The sequence below is a fragment of the Corapipo altera genome, unplaced genomic scaffold, assembly GCF_003945725.1.
Source record: "Corapipo altera isolate COAL_440 unplaced genomic scaffold, ASM394572v1 116, whole genome shotgun sequence".
NCBI lineage: Eukaryota > Metazoa > Chordata > Aves > Passeriformes > Pipridae > Corapipo > Corapipo altera.
Window position 1 is genome coordinate 402,064 of NW_020884953.1, and position 16,102 is coordinate 418,165.

The following is a 16,102-nucleotide window of genomic DNA, read 5'->3' on the forward strand; positions in this document are numbered from 1 at the left end:
TTCTATAAACTAATTATACTCTTTAAGATACTAACTGAAATGTCTGTGGTCTTTCTGGGCTGAAATTAGGATATATGAATATATTTTTTTAAAATAGTATTGCTGGGGAAAAAAGTTTTTTTGATAATAATGTTTTACAGAGAATTTACTTAGTAAAATGTAGCTATTTAGTCAAAATATTTGATTTGTTAATGAATAAAAAAGAGGAAAAATAGGACAAATAATTGTTTCTATTCTGTCCTCTCTTTCACTTATTTCTTATAAAAATCATTGTAATTTAAAAGCTTAATTCTAACCCATATATTTCCAAAATCTGCAGGTATTTGGCATTTTCATTCTAGCTCACTTCTAATGGAAAATTGTTCAGTCTCTTGGTGAGTCTGTTCCCAGGGCCAAAAAACTGTTCTCATTGGGAAATTATAATAATAATAATAATAATAATAATAATATTAATAGCAGTAAAGTGAAGTTCCCTCCAAATTTTATTTTAGGCCGTTCGTTTTATCCCCTCACTTTATTTTTGTAGAAGAAAAGGATGATTTGTCTTTGCAGTGACTGCAGGCCAAGGAGGGAAAGAGAAACTGAGAACCTCCCCATCCATAACAAAACCTGGCAGCGATGGTCTGAATAGAGTTCAAGTTTATTTGACTAATTCTTTCACCACTTGTCAGAGAACATACTTTTGTTCATGGTAACAAAACAAGCTCTTTCCTCCCCCTTTTCTCCAGCGAGTAGCACGAGCACTTGCGTGGAGCACACATTACCACTAACCCTTATGATGTTTGCTGTCAAACTCATTTATTTATGCAACTGCTGTGGAAAGGCCTGGGGCCCATAAGCAACCCTGAAAGATTTCAGAGCCCTGGTGTGGGGTCATGAAAGGGAAAGTGAGGGGGAGGGCGAAGCCTCCACTGGTTATGAGAAAGGAACTGACACAGGAAATGGTCACATATGGCACAGATTTATTGTGTCCGGGACTTCCCATTCAAAACTCATTATATCTGCAGCTCAGAGCAGTGCATGGCACAGCCACATTCATTTTTAGGTCTGGCATGTGACAAAATTGTTGTTCTGCTTTCAGGTGGTGGTGGTAGTTTTATCATTCCTAGGTCAGAGAGGTGGTGACTAGAATCATAAAAGCTCTGCCTTTCACTGCCCCCCACCTTTGTGTCGAGCCACAGATACCAGTTTGACTTCAGTCAATGAGGTTGCTAGTCAGGAGGAGAGAAAAATCCTTCTGGGCTTTAAATACACCAAAAGGAAACCAGTATTACCTTAAAGGGAAAGAAAATGAGAAAAGCTTTGGTAGTGACATGAGAAATAAGATGATGCTTGCAGAACAGCTTGTTTTGTCAAAGGTGAAATAATTCAGTCCAAAAGATGTTTTTCTTTATATTTTTCCCTTTTAATCATCTTTCCTGGGAGACAGGATCCCTCTCACACCCAGCAGTTGGCTCTTTGGATGATGGGTAATGACTACAAGAGGTTTGTGGAAATAGTTTGTTTGTCTTGCCTGCTTCGTGAGAGCATCTAACAAGGGCCCTGGGTCCTATTTTGCTAACTGCTGGATAAAATGCCATTATTTCCACCTCTTAGCTGTGTATTGATGGCCCTCAGGAAAGCTATGAAGACCCAGATTATCTCTCCCATATGAAGGTTCACTCCGTCCCATTCCAGGCCACACTTCTGACTGCTTTACAGTAGAGTTTAAGGTTATAACTCTTGCACTGTCCTTCACTCAGGGTTGCAATTTAAGGGTGTTTAATTTGTGGCACTTTTAGGGCAGAGATTAATTATGCTGTTTAATACTTTCAGTCTCCATGCACAATATAATGCCAGGTAACACTTCTTTTGTTACCATATTGGATTTCTTCCTGAAATAAGCATTATGGGGACCTTTGTGTTGTCAGGATGGCTAAAATGACTGAAGTCCCTTAATCATTAATGATAATGCAGACAAAAATCCTCCCTAAGTGTGTCTTTCTGATTAAGTTTAACAAAATGATGAACAAGCTGCTCTGGACCAGTGCCGATGGCAGCAGGAATGAGATTCTTCTGAGTCAAGCAGCACAAGGATAGGGACACTGAAGATTCCCAGTCACTCCTGCTGCATCTAGAGAACAGCTCCAAGCCCAGTTTGTTCCCAGGCAAACCAGCAGTATCCAAGATAACTCCTGGGCACTTTCCAGAAATTGGCACAAGTCAGGGGCCAGTTCAAAAGGGCAGTTTGGAGGTGGTCACTGCCTTTTGGAGGGTCAGTGACTTTAATACCATGGGAGTGCCACAGCAGCTGACCTCAGGGACAAGGATCTGGGCTTGGCACTGGTTATTTTATAAGTTTTGATGGATAAAATGCTCCAGAATCTCAGTTCCAGATGAGTCTTCTGTACACAGACAGCCAAGGTATTACCAGGTGTGGAACCTTGTAGTGGCAGTAGGGCATTTGAGAAGATCTGGGGCATTCTAAGGAACATCCCTTAATAAAACCTGGTCTTGTCAACCTCACCAAAGGGTACCTCCAGATTTATTGGCCTACCTTCTTTGAGAGGACTCAAGATATATTCTCCTGGCTAGACTATTCTCTTCCCCAATCTTTGCAGTTTCTTGAGACAGGTTTGACATTTTCTGTCAACTACAAAGACCAAAAATGATCTCTCTGACTCAAGAGGTTCCTGATCTGAAAAGCTTTGAAAGCTTGAGCAGCATTTTGGGGGAACATTGTTATACACATGCTTTGTTCCCATGCTCTTTTTGATCCCTGTTGGAGAGCATCCTGGCCTCAGAGAGTTTCTGGTCTCTCTTCTCAAGACTTTACTTGTCACTCGTACTTTAAGGTCAGGAATGAGTTATTAGTATAGTCACTGGGAATTGGAAAAGTGCAATTTTTTTGTTCATAACTTGGAGAGATATATTGTCACCTGTAACATTATGTACCGTACTTCTTAGGCATGGGGGAACTCTGAAGGGTTGGTGCAAACATAAAAAATATAACTATACAAAAGAGGCAAATAACAATTGATTTTACAATGAATAAATAGTTGTAATATGTGTGGTCATATCAAAACATGAAAACAATGATTGCTAGACAAATATTTCATGTACTACATCTGCTTTTCTTTGGATTTGTGTGTGAAAGGGAAGGGTGAATGCAGATCCTGGGATGTGTAATAAGAGAGAGTTTTACTACAGACCTTCCTTCAATGGAAGCACTAATAACTGTCTTTTCTCTGCTTGGGTACCTACTTTTACAAACCTTGCAGGAACATATTATCTTTGAGTCCACAAAAGTGACTGAAATTGGCCAGGGGGCTCAAAGTTTTTTTAATAGAGGAACGATAAACAGGAGAGCATAAAACCTCACAGGTGTGATAAGACTCATTTCCTTCCAAAATACTTTTCTTTAAAAGAAAGAATTAACAGCCTAAAGCAAACACTCTATTTTTATTTACATGGTCCCTGCTATGAGCACATAGTTATGTGTGTGTATGTTGTCATGGTTTAACCCCAACATAGGGTATCTCAGCTTGTTCACTCTCTCCTGGTGGGATGGGGAGAGAATTGGAAGGGTAACAGGGAGAAAACTTGTGGGTTGAGGTAAAGACAGAGTCTTTATGGATAAAGTCAGAGTCATATAAACTAGCAAAGCAAAATAAGGAATTCTTTCACCACTTCCCAAGGTCAGGCAGCTGCTCAGCCATCCCCAACAAAGCTGGGCTCCATCCCTTGTAACAGGGACTTTGGAAGACAAACTCCATCACTGTGAATGTGTCTCCCTTTCTTCATCTTCCCCCAGCTTTATATGCTGAGCATGAAGTGATATTGTCTGGGATATCCCCATTGTCCCCTGGGATCAGCTGTCCCTGCTGTGTCCTCTCCCAGCTTCTTGTGCACCCCCAGCCCACTCACCGGTGGAGGGTGATGAGGAGCAGAAAAACCTTTGTCTCTGTTTAGGCACTGATCAGCAGTAATTAAAACATCTCTGTGTTATTAACACAGTTTTCAGCACAAATCCAAAACACAGCCCTGTAATTGTAATTATGAAGAAAATTAACTCTCCCTGAGCCAAAACCAGCACATATGTACCCAAATGCACAAGAAGCACTGAGCCACCGTGCCTCCCTATGCATGTGTTCCCAACATACATCTCGTGAGAAACCAGCCACGAGTGTTACTTGACATTGCATATCTATGTGTTTATCCCCTGTGGAATGCTGACGAATTCAATGGAGGGATATCCCTAATTTACAGTTGGTGAGATTTCTAAAAACCATGGGAGTTGCCTCATCTCAGCATCCACTAAAGTTGATAGGTTTGTTTTCACTTACTACATAAAGTTTTACAAAATCAGTGCCGGCAGAGCCATTACTTACAAAGCAGGAGTGTGTAGGCATGATGACCTTGTGACAGGATTACACAGGAAAATCAAAGCCAAAATTATTTACAGGGGACATCTGAAGTCAAGAAACATTGAAAACTTTTCCTATAACTAAAAATCACAACTGACCTCAGAATAATTTACCTTTTCTGATTTCTGAGGTGCTACTGCTGGACCCTTTTTTTTCTTTATTTCCCATTTGAATGTCAGCAGGTCAAAAGGAACAGTTAATGCTGATGAATATTTCCCCCTCAGTAAAGATATGTGCTGGCCAGCCCAAGGCCAAGGAATTGCAATTTCTAAACAGTGTCCCATTTATCTCTCCCCTCCACCTTCCTCCCCTGCTCGCTTTTATATTTTTTGTAGCTATAATTGTAGTCAAATTAGAAATAACTGAGGAACAAATCCAGTCAGAAGGAAAGAAAATTGTGAGAGATTTATTTTATTTTGATAAAAACCTGACACCCCCTTTTGTTTTTGTCAAAAAAAGACTCTATTTCTCCTTGTACCATGAATTGTAAAATCTATCACAAAATGGGTAAAAATTATTGAAGCAAATGGTGGTGCTAACCTGAAGGGGAAAATCATTAATGTTGATGTATTTCATTCAATTTTAAATGTAGAATTTATTTTATTTTATTTATTTGGTGTTGGGGAAGTAGGGAAAAGGCGGGAGACTTGCAAAGGACTCTATGTGCCTTTAAGTCAAAACATCTATTTTGAAAAATGCTCTTCCCTCCTTCCACCCTTCTCCATTTTTCTAAATAAAGAATATGAGATGGTGATGGTGGTGGTGGGTTTTTTTCCTGAGCAAAGAGGACCCCTCGGCACATTTTTCTTTTCAAATGTGAAATGAGGTGGAAAATCCTCATTTCACGACAGGAAGGACAAATATTGACACAAAGTTAATATTTGTCAGGAGCCCTAGAAGCAACCTGAGTACTAAAGTCTCATCTAGATATAGATGTTGGTGTGTCTATGTGTGAGTGGAGATGGATATAAATAAATAATAAAATTGGCTTGATGATGAGGGGGACCTGCAGAAAGCAAAGTCTGAGGAATTAGCTGCAGAGGGTGAATACACACATTCTTCAAGTATAATTTCTCTCTCCTTCTTGCATGGAGCAGGACACACGGATGGAACACGTGCCCATGTGTGCACTCAAAACACTCATGCCCTTGTCCTCTGCCTGGGTACATGAAGATCCCAGTGCAATGTTCAACCTCATCCATGCACACATTGTTACAGATACGAACATCTTCTCCATCTTTCCTGCCCGTTTGTGCTTGATTATTTTCCCCCCATTTTGTCCCCCCTTTCACACACACGTGTGTGTGCAAACCCAGGTACAAATAGAACCTATTTAATCTGATTTCCCCCATTGCAGGGGGGATGCTTCTGGAATTTATCACTGTTATTGTTCGTTGCCAATGTAAATAGCACACGTCAGCTCAATATTCAGTGGTCACTCAGTATTTATTAAGTCCTGTCCACTCTGGCCTTTTTTAGAGGAGAGCCCCGGGGCAGATTAGCTGCTGGCCCTGACACGCCTTGTCACTTATCTACTCCCATTGATTATGAGAGTCAGCTGTGGCCAGGACTCACTTTTTTCCTTCTCCTCTCAGACCCCTCTTACAAGCACCCCTGCTTGGATTTTCATGAGGAAATAATCAGATTAGGGCTTCAGTGGCGAGTTCATATGGAGTTCTCTTTCTCCAATGTGCTACTAACTGAATAAACGTGTTTTGTGGTAAATTGTAAATGACATTATGATTACTAAGGCCAGCATGGGTTTCATTTAAAAGTGATCGAAATTGCAGGCTGCAGAAATTGTGACTGGCAGATAAGGCCATTTGGAAGGGGACAAGCAACGAGGCGTGTGCGTGCGTGGGCGAGTGTGTGTGTGCAGGAAAATGAGCCAACCCACTCTGCAAGCCAGGCAGGGCAAAAGAAAATCCTGGGAAGTCACAAAATATCAGCAAATCCTATTTGTAGACATGAAAGGGGGAAGATAGGGTGTTTCCAGGAGAGTAGAGGATGGGATCTGTCAGGCTCTGTGGGCTGGCTGCCGGCACATCCTCCCAGTGCTCCAGGACAAAACCGAATGTCTCCGAGCTCAGCATTTCCACTTCTGCTTCTGAATGGAGTTGCTTCTCTCTCTCCCTCTGCCCCCAACAAACACCGATAGCAAAATACTTGCACTGAGAAAACAAAAACCTCAAACAAACAAAATAGGGAAAGGAAAGGAAAGAAAAGGAAGCAAAATCCTAAGCCGGTGTCTAAAAATAGGGGTTTTTGCAGAGATCCTCTCTCATGGAACATCCTCCCCGAACAGAGATCGACATTTATGTAATTTTATTGCTCCCCTCAGTGACGTGCAGAGTGACAGCTTGTTCTGGGAAATGCTCCCAGACCATGGTCTGCAGATGAGGATTCCCCTTGAAATAGATAATAGGTGCCTGCAAGATCCAGGCATTGAGATGTAACTGAAGGCAGAGGCCAGAATAATTTAATAGAATCATAGAATGGTTTGGATTGGAAGGGTCCCTAAAAATCATCTGTTTTCACCCTCCCTACCAGGCTGCTCAGAGCTCCATCCAACTTTTCTCATAGTTAATTTCTTTTCCAGGAGTCTGCTATTTTTCTCTAGCAGAGAGTTTCACATAATGTGTCCTTGATAAGAGGAAAGTCCTTTTATTCATCCAAAAGTTTGTGACTCTCAAGGATGTTTCTGTCCCTTGTGTTCAATCTGATTTGGACATGTCTCTGAAGGTGCTGAATGAGGAGCACAGAATTAGTTGAGACATTGGCCACACTTTGCCCAACATGTTTGTGAGCTCAGCTAAGGAAGGGGCAGGCTAGGTGAGGGAAGGATGATTCTAGCTGGCTACAGCAGCAAATTCCTCCTTTGATTTTATTTTGAAGAGAGGAAGGAAAAATAGAAACACACTTCTTTTCCTAAGAAGCTCCAGGCAGAAATGTTTATGTTTTTGGTGCCCGTATCTGAACTCTTACTTTTATTCTCTCTTTATAATCAGTGATGATCTCATTGTTACAGCCTGAGGCACAATTTGTCTCATCTTAAAGCAGAGACCTATATTTGGTCAAATGGAGTACACTGTAAATTTATAGCACTTTTCAGTATCTAGAGGGGCTGCAAGAGAGCTGGAGAGGGACTTCAGTCGAGGGTATGGAGTGACAGGACAAGGAGGAATGGCTTTCCACAGACAGAGGGAAGGGTTACTTGGGATATTGGGAAGAAATTCTTCCCTGTGAGGGTGGGGAGGCCCCGGCACAGGTTGCCCAGAGAAACTGTGGCTGCGCCATCCCTGGAAGTGTCCAAGGCCACGTTGGGTGGGGCTTGGAGCAACCTGGGATAGTGGAAGGTGTCCCTGCCCATGGCAGAGCGGTTGGAACAAGATGAGCTTTAAGGGCCCTTCAACCCAAACCATTCTGTGATTCTATCTTTCTAACTCAGAAGACTGTGTGGGTTATGTCTCTTCTGTACCGAGCCTTCCATAAAAGGATCCTCTTGACTTGTCTCCACAGACACTTGGAAGGGGATTTAGTGGCAAATTCTGATGTATGTGTAAGGATTTTGACTTCTTTTATATTCAGTGAAAGAATAAAGTGTTATCTAAAGGGGTTTTTGCAGTCCCATCAGCCATGTGTTATATCTACAGATACTGCAGCTACCAAAAGAAGTCCAGGTGACACCATGCACTTGTGTTCAAGTACAGGTTCTACCTCTGGTCAATAAAAAAAAAGTTATAGGATAGTAAAGTGTAATCCATATGACTAAACAGAAGTATTTTAGGGTGAACTTCATGTTTTTAAACTGCTTTGTCAGTATTGATGGCTGGGGAGTTGGGCGTGCTTCAGTTACCACAAGTGTGTGTTTAGTGTATTTTCTGCTGCTGTGGGGTGTCCCACCAGCCCTGCAGCTGCCATCCTTGCAGGCCAGAAATCTTCTGTGGACCCTGTGTCTCATGTCTCAGGTCCCTCAGGGCATCCCATGCAAATGTAGATGCCTGCCTGTGGGCAAATGATTTAAACTTCAGATCTCCACTGACTGCAGTGGGAGTTTAGACACTTGGAGCACACATAAGAATCTTCACTATTTGTAGGTATCTGAATCTGGTGTTTTCTTCTATCTCTAAAACTTGATGAGGTCATCACTGGAGGAGATTAACAATGTTCTGGTCCTTTCTAGGTTTTTTTTGTTTTGTTTTGTTTTTGTTTTGTTTTAGCTTTTGTTTCTTTATTTGTTTTGTTTGATCTGTTTTTTTGTTAGGGTTTGGTTTGGGTTTTTTATTTTGGTGGTTTTTTATTGTTTTTGTTTATTTGTTTGTTTGTTTAATGCAATCCCTGTGAGTGGGATGAGATGGCTTCATGGAGAGTTAAATTACCTTCCCAAAGAATTGCAGTCAAGCCCTGATTTGCTGTCCTGTACAGACTTAGAACGAGGAGAATGTATAAGACACAAGGACATAAGGGTGTAGTGCTGGATCAGATCCAAGAACAGTCTAGCTGCTGGTTTTTTCAGTGGTGGCCAAAATTTGTTATCTAAAGAATGAGGTAAGTATATGTGATGCTTTTCTATCTGTTAGGAGTCTTCAACAACTTTCAAATCAAAACAGTAGATCTGGTTTCTACCTATTTAATATCCCTTAGTGTCCAGGATTCTCTTAAAATTATGTAAAATTTTAGCACTGACAAAAGTCATTTTGAGAACTGAATGGGAAAATAAGCAGCTATAAAACAAAAGGTTGAGGTGATGTCCAAAACAATTTTTTTCCCCTAAATTCCCTTTATTATCTTCTAGGAATTTACAGAGATGACAGTAAGTGCATCTTCAAACCCTCAGTACAAGGCTACTTCTGCAAACAGACAGATCATGCACTTGTCATCCTAGAAAACCTGGACTCCAGTGTGGACAGCCAGAGACTGTTCCCAGTGGTAACAGTGACTGGGAGCTTTATGGACACCTTCAGTGACATGGCTTCACACACTTGGTGTTACCCCACAGAGCATCGTTCTATTTTATTTTCTGTGTTGCCATCCCCCGAACTCACCACGGTTTGCTTCCCAGACCTCCCACCTCTGGCTTTCAGACTCTTTCTCCTCAGTGGCCAAAACACAACCAGGCTGCCCATGGCCATATTCTACAGTGAACCACTCAGCCTTCGTGTTTTCATTCAAGGCAAATATGTCTCTCCAAACCCATCTTCTTTTTCACTGAATGAAGGGGCAGGAGCCAATTACTTCAGCTTTGAGGACAATCTTCTCTATGTTCTCCTCCATGAGACTGAACCAGTAGAAATAGTTGCTGGCCTTTCCCTTTTTGTGGCTTTCACTGTAACTGAGGCTGTTGGGGAAGAAGATGAGGCAACTCTAATACTTCGATTGGCTGATTTCTTGAAGGTTGGCCATGACCAAGTCAGAGTAGTCCATCATGTGCTGGGAGGTGAAAGCATGTTGAAGGTAATCTCAGCCAATACCAGCAAAAAGAAGTATCACTGCCCTAACATGGCCTTTTGCACAGCCTTGCATAGCAGACACAGCTCACAGGAAGTGGAGAGGCAACCAGTGAGCACCCGAGCTCTGCAGCCACCTGATACAGCTGATACACCTGATACATCAAGGGTGCTGGTCATTGAACTTGGCGATCCACCTGGTCATCCAAGAAGTGAGTTGACAAGTGACAGATTAAAGAGTTTGGCAGGAACAATTATCAACACTCATCAAACTGGAGACCTTCAGAGAAGCCTTGGCTTACCAGTTGAGACCTTAATGGTGACTCAGGCTGGCTTGCTGTCCCCAGCAGAAGGTAACAGGAGGTAAGTGTCAGATACATCATCATCAGATACTGATTTAAGTGTAGTGAGGCAATTTATCCACTTGATCTGCTCATTAAACAAGTCCCCAGTTGGCTGAAATATGACTACCCATGTCGAAGCACATGAAGTTTCCATGACCTTCCCAGAGAAACTGTGGTTGCCCCATCCCTGGAAGTGTCCAAGGCCAGGTTGGACAGGGCTTGGAGCAACCTGGGATAGTGGAAGGTGTCCCTGCCCATGGTAAGAGGTTTGAAATGAGATGATCTTTAAGATCCCTTCCAACCCAAACCATTGAATTATTCTCTGATTCTCTGAAGACAGAGCTATGCCCAAGTACTAGCTGGACTCCTGTGTGTGAACTACCACGTTATTCTTTTGGTGCTCATGAATCTCTGTAGTGCAGAGACATCCATGAGGCTTTTAACCAGGAACAGAATTCCTGTGAGTCTGCCTTGAAACTATAAAGTATCTGGTAAAGTGAATTTTTGAGAGAAATTCAGACTATCACAGCTCTTAAATTCTAAACAATTAAATCTATAAATATTTACAAACTGATGTTACATCAGAGATGTGTTATTAAAGATGAGTTGTAGCCTTATCTAATTTGTAGGTCTAAACCTTTATCCCTGTACTTTTACAATTTAAGGCCAGAAAAGTCTGTTTACTCTCATATTTCAATCCTACATGATACAGGCCACTGCTATTCACTTTAATACTACAGTGCTGAACTTTCTTTTTGGCTAAAATTACAGAAAACTATCTGGTCTAGAAGCTACAAGAGCTGGACACATCTAATACTACCTGAACATGTGCCTAGATGTTAGATGCTATCCTTGTTCTTGCTGTCACAAGTACTCACCCACTTTCTCTTGGGAGCCTCTCTTTCTCCAGCTTCCCAGGAGAGCTTCTTGTTCTTTCCTTCACTTTTACATCAACGAGTTTCTGGGCATTGACTCTTCCTCCTCCTCCTCCAGATACCTCGAGAGTAATCAAATCACTTCACTGACTGCTTTGAAAAAAATTGAAAGGTTTGAGTTCTCGTGAGTGTTTCCTTCTCTCTCTTTGTTTTCTGAATCCTTTTGGAAATGTGCATAAATGAAAGTCCACAGTTTTCCTTCATGATGGATTCCCCCATGTCGGACACTTTTGAGATTCAACTGGACAGGATGCTGGGCCACCTTGTCTAGACCATGCTTTTGCCAAGAAAGGTGGGGCCAGAAGATCCTTGAGATGCCTTCCAATCTGGTATTCTGTGATATCATCACCATACACAAAAGTTCTATTAAATCCCAATTTTACTGGCACAATTCAGTGATCCCATTTGCCCATTTTCCCCACAGAAATAGGAGAACTCGTGGTCTTCTGTTTGCTCACTGTATTCTCTATTTCCTTTTCAGTTCTAGATTTCCAGAACCTGATTCATTCAGTTTGCTTGCCCAGATCCTACATCCCACATGCTTTATGTGCCCATGTTCAAGTTTCCTCTCCATAATTTGTCAGCCCACAAATCCTTCCATGCATTTTATCAGCAGTGGCTTTATATTTGTATCTTGATGCAAATACAACATCAGGTCTGCAGCTGATTTTTACAGAACAACACAGGACACTCCTTTGCTTTACAATAATTTCCCCTTTGAGCTCTGCCAGTTACCAAGTTCTTGATCAGTTTTCTACATTCTAATTTTTAATTGATATTCTATGCTAAGACTCACTTTTGGAAGGTCATTCCTCTTTTCCACAGTGAGAAACAACCCTTTTTCTCCCTCCTTCCTGTCCTCATCTTGCTCTTTTCAGCCTCTTGCAGCCACTATTTGCACAGCCCAGATGGGAGCCCTTGTCTGCAGAGGAGACTGTGAGGAGCAGGGTTGGGGTGGGACCAGACAGCAGAGTATTTCAGCCTCAGATCCTGAATCTATATTAAAAACATATGAATAATATGAAAAAGGTAATATCCCATCTGTTTTTAATAGGGGACGTGGGATTTGATGTTTGGCAACCTCATTGTCTACTCTCTTGATATTGCATAATGTTATTTTTTGATGTTGTGCACTACTGAGCCTTACCCAAGTATAAGCCTATTCCATCTATGCAAGAAAGAAATTGGATTTGTCTAAGACTTACTCTCTCTAATTAATACCATATCCTCTACCATTTACTGCTGACCCCTGTACCATCCTGATGTCTGCCAACGATACAAATTACTATTCACATGTTTAACTTTTCTACTTGACACTGTGTGGTTTGTGGTAGAGAGTCACTCACAGTGAGGACACCGGCCTGTGACTGTAGGAATCTTTATTTTGCTTTATTGTTTTGGTTCTGGTTTGTTGCTGTCAAGTGTGGGGATTTTTTTTGTTGTTGTTGGTTTTAGTTTTGTGCTTTTGGTTTCATTTGATTTGTTTTTTCTGAGGGTTTTTATTGTGGTGTTGTATTAAGCCCAGTGAGAAAATATTATTTGCAAGATCAAATCTTAAATCAGGGCCAAATTCTGAAGACACACAGGATTTTTGAGTAGCAGAACTAACATCACTGTTGTTAGTGAGGGTGTTTGTTCTATGCTGTAGGACAGCAGAAAAGTGACATAGGAGGTTTTGCAGTGGGTGGTGAGGCTCTGGCACAGATTGCTTGGAGAGGCAGTGGCTACCTCGCCCTAGAAGTGTCCAAGGTCAGGTTGGACAGAGCTTGGAGAAACCTGGGATAGCAGAAGGTGTCCCTGCACATGGCATGGGGTGGGAAATAGATGATCTTTCCATGATTCTATTATTTATACCATTCCATCACATGGTCCCAAAAGATCACCTAAAGGAGGGAAGAACCCTCCTCTGTGTGCCATCAAAGAAATCTCAAGGCTGCCTTTTTTCAGGCACAAATGACATCTCCACACTGGGACTGCTCTTCCAACTGGGGTTTGTCTCCCTGTCTGTGCATGATTTGGGAAAAATTCCAAGCAGCAAGGATCAGGAGAGGTCCCTAGGAAGAAGCTTGTTTTACTGCAGGGACAAGAGGAGTGCTAACCTGAAGCCAGAGATTCCCTGTCCCAATTAGGGGAAGACCTGGGATATATAATGAAGAGAACATCCAGATCACCAGTTCATGGACCAGCTCAGTTCTCATCCACTCTCAGCTGCTCAGGCTCCTTTGCAGTGTTATTTATTGCTCCCCATCAGTCACAGCTTTTCTGGAATTACTCATGGCTGACATTTCTGATGCAATAAAGCCACAGATAACTTGTGAAATGAAATCAGGGTTTTCCTGTTGGGACATGTACTATCCCCACTGTCTATCTGTCTCTCTTTTTGCTGGCACGGACAAGGATAACGGGGCTGGGATTACAAGTCAGGATAAGTATTCCAGTGTATTTTTCTGCTTTCGTCCCTGAGTTGTGCAGAACTCAGTTGGGCTGTCAGATATACAGGACCTGCACTCCTCCCTGCCCCATTTCCCTGTGTTTTCAGACTAGCGACTCCTCTGGCATCATTGTCTCTCTCCACCTGAAACAAAGTTGCAGTGAGGTGGGGTCTCTTCTCCCAGCTAATAAGTGATAGGACAAGAGGAACCAGCCTTAAGTGGAGCCAGGAGAGGTTTAGATTAGATATCAGGGAGTGGGCTGCCCAGGGCAGTGGTGGAATCACCATCCCTGGAAGTGTTCAAAAGGCACGTGAATGTGACACTTGGGGAAACAGTTTATTGGTGAGCACGGTGGTGCCAGGTTCTTGGTTGGACTCAATGATCTTAGAGATATTTCCCAACCTTAATGATTCTATGATTCTGTAAGACAACAATAAAAAAATCTTTGATCTGCACAGACTGGATGTTCATCTTTGCAACCCAGGAGAGTGAGGCTGAAGGGAGCCTTGGAATCCCGGCTGTGGCTGGGTATCTAGTCAGTAAGTGAGTATATCACATTGCCAAGCTTTTAAAAAACCGACTTGTCTGTTATGATTTGAAGTGCTTTTGTACATGGTTTTAATTTAACTCCTTTGTTAGGGTCACTTCAAGCACGGCTCATTAATTTGTCAAGAGAAGACAGAGGTGATTGCTGTGACTGCTATAGTTGCGCACAGCTGGAGAGTCAGAGATGTCTATCACGTAGTTTATCTTCCTGTGAATGTCTCTGTGTAATATATACTGTAATGTATTTAGAGACAGAAATCTCTGTTTTGAAAATTTTTGTAATATCAATATAAATATGAAAGTGAAAGAACAAAAAAGCACAACAGTGGATGTATTGTGTGTGTTTGTGCAAGTGCCTTTTTACAAAATAAGAAATATTATTCTAGACATCTTCCAGAAGCCATTTAGTCCATATCCCCATACTAGAGCAGGGTACTTTACTCCATCTTGATGGACTTTTAAGCTGCTACATACTGAAATATTTCTTTGTTAAGAGTTAAGTTTGAGGTAGCCTCTGAAAAACTGTGTGTGTGCAGGAAATAATGGTGTTTGAGACTCACAGCAAGGAGTAAAAGGGAAGCAAATCATCAAAGAACTGCTCATTCCAACAGCAATGCTCATGCAGAGCACTAAATGAGATATTACCATTAATTCTCTGTGTCACGTGGCACATACCCAGGCAGACGGGGGTAAAGGTTCAAATGAGATGAATTCTGACACTGACACAAAGTGCTTGGATTTGGTAACCTTTGTGCAGGTTTCAAGCAGGCTGGGATGTGGAACTACACAGGGTTTTACAAAAGGGACACGACAACTTCTTTCTGTGTAGGGATCCAGCTTTTCCTCCAGTGAGAAGGCAAAGGCAGGATGCTAAAAATCCTGATGTCAGAGCTGCAGCTATTGCAGCACTTGAGGTTCTATCAAGGTTTTATCTGCCACATACCCCTAAAGTGAAGATGTGCAAAAGATGATACTCAGGATCTTAAACTAACCTTTAAATCTCCTTTAAATCAAACTCAGTTCATTTTAGGTCAGATGTTCATAGGGAGAGTGTAAAGGGTATATTCTTGTGGAGAATGTGCCACCCTCACTGTTGATGTGAAAACAGGAAAAACTCAGCTCAAGTAGATACAGGAAAGAACATTTAAGACAATCATGGAAACTGAGTTTATTTTAAGATAAAAGGAATAAAATCATAGAACCATTTAGTAAAGAACCTGTTTAACTTGTCAAAGCAAATCTGTGGAGATATTGTCCTGTCTGTGAAGATACATTGGAAGACTAAATACTGAAGAGGAATCTCTAGACACTGATGAACAATGACAGCACAGGAAAAAATGGGTATGAGTTATCAAGAGGTAAATTTGCATTTAAAAAGAGAAGTAGGTTCCTCCTCAGATAATAAACTGGAAGAATCTTGCAACAGAACTGGAAAAAGACCATTTCACATTTCCCATTCAATAACATTTTCATGATTTTGTTTTTCCCCTGGCCACATGGCCAAAGCTATAGTCTGAATTTTATTTATTTGTTTATTAGTAGTTTGGGGATAGTTAAGGTGGCCAATACCTCATTTAGCAGTCTAGTAAAATAGTGTAAAAGGGTATATGAATAACCTTGAGGATTTCTAATCAAAAGAGTAGGGTTCTGTATTGGCCCTCTTATAGGAGAAACAGAATAAGAAATTTCATGAGAAAAAAGTGAAAGCTAATAGATGCAAAAGGAGTGTTATAGGAGTATAAAGGGAGTATAGGAGTTTAGGAGTATAAAACTGTGTAATCATTTGCACTTTAGGAATCAGGATGAATTTCATTATTTTGATCTCAATTTACAATTCTTTTTGTACTGGGAAACTGAGTAGTTGTGACATGGTTCAAAAGTGGTGATTGGTCATCATGAGCTCAGAGACTTAGACTCATCTTCTCTCCCTGAAGATGGTGACAATATTCATGGAAGAGTTTACAAGGAGTCATTGTGGGTCCCAGAAGTGGA

General features: G+C 41.5%; 1 protein-coding gene across 9 annotated transcripts in view; it reads left to right on the top strand.

Annotated features, from left to right (window-relative positions):
• The window catches only part of PKHD1 (PKHD1, fibrocystin/polyductin), a 261,116-nt gene that overhangs the window by 223,378 nt on the left and 21,636 nt on the right, over positions 1–16,102 (top strand). For 8 of the 9 annotated variants that reach the window (XM_027663423.1, XM_027663422.1, XM_027663424.1 and 5 more), the window contains one exon: positions 9,202–10,216. In XM_027663423.1, the coding sequence (XP_027519224.1) occupies positions 9,202–10,216 (1,015 nt within the window). Of the gene's footprint in view, positions 1–9,201; positions 10,217–16,102 lie in introns of those variants that run through there. The other variant, XR_003530915.1, reaches the window with a different exon arrangement.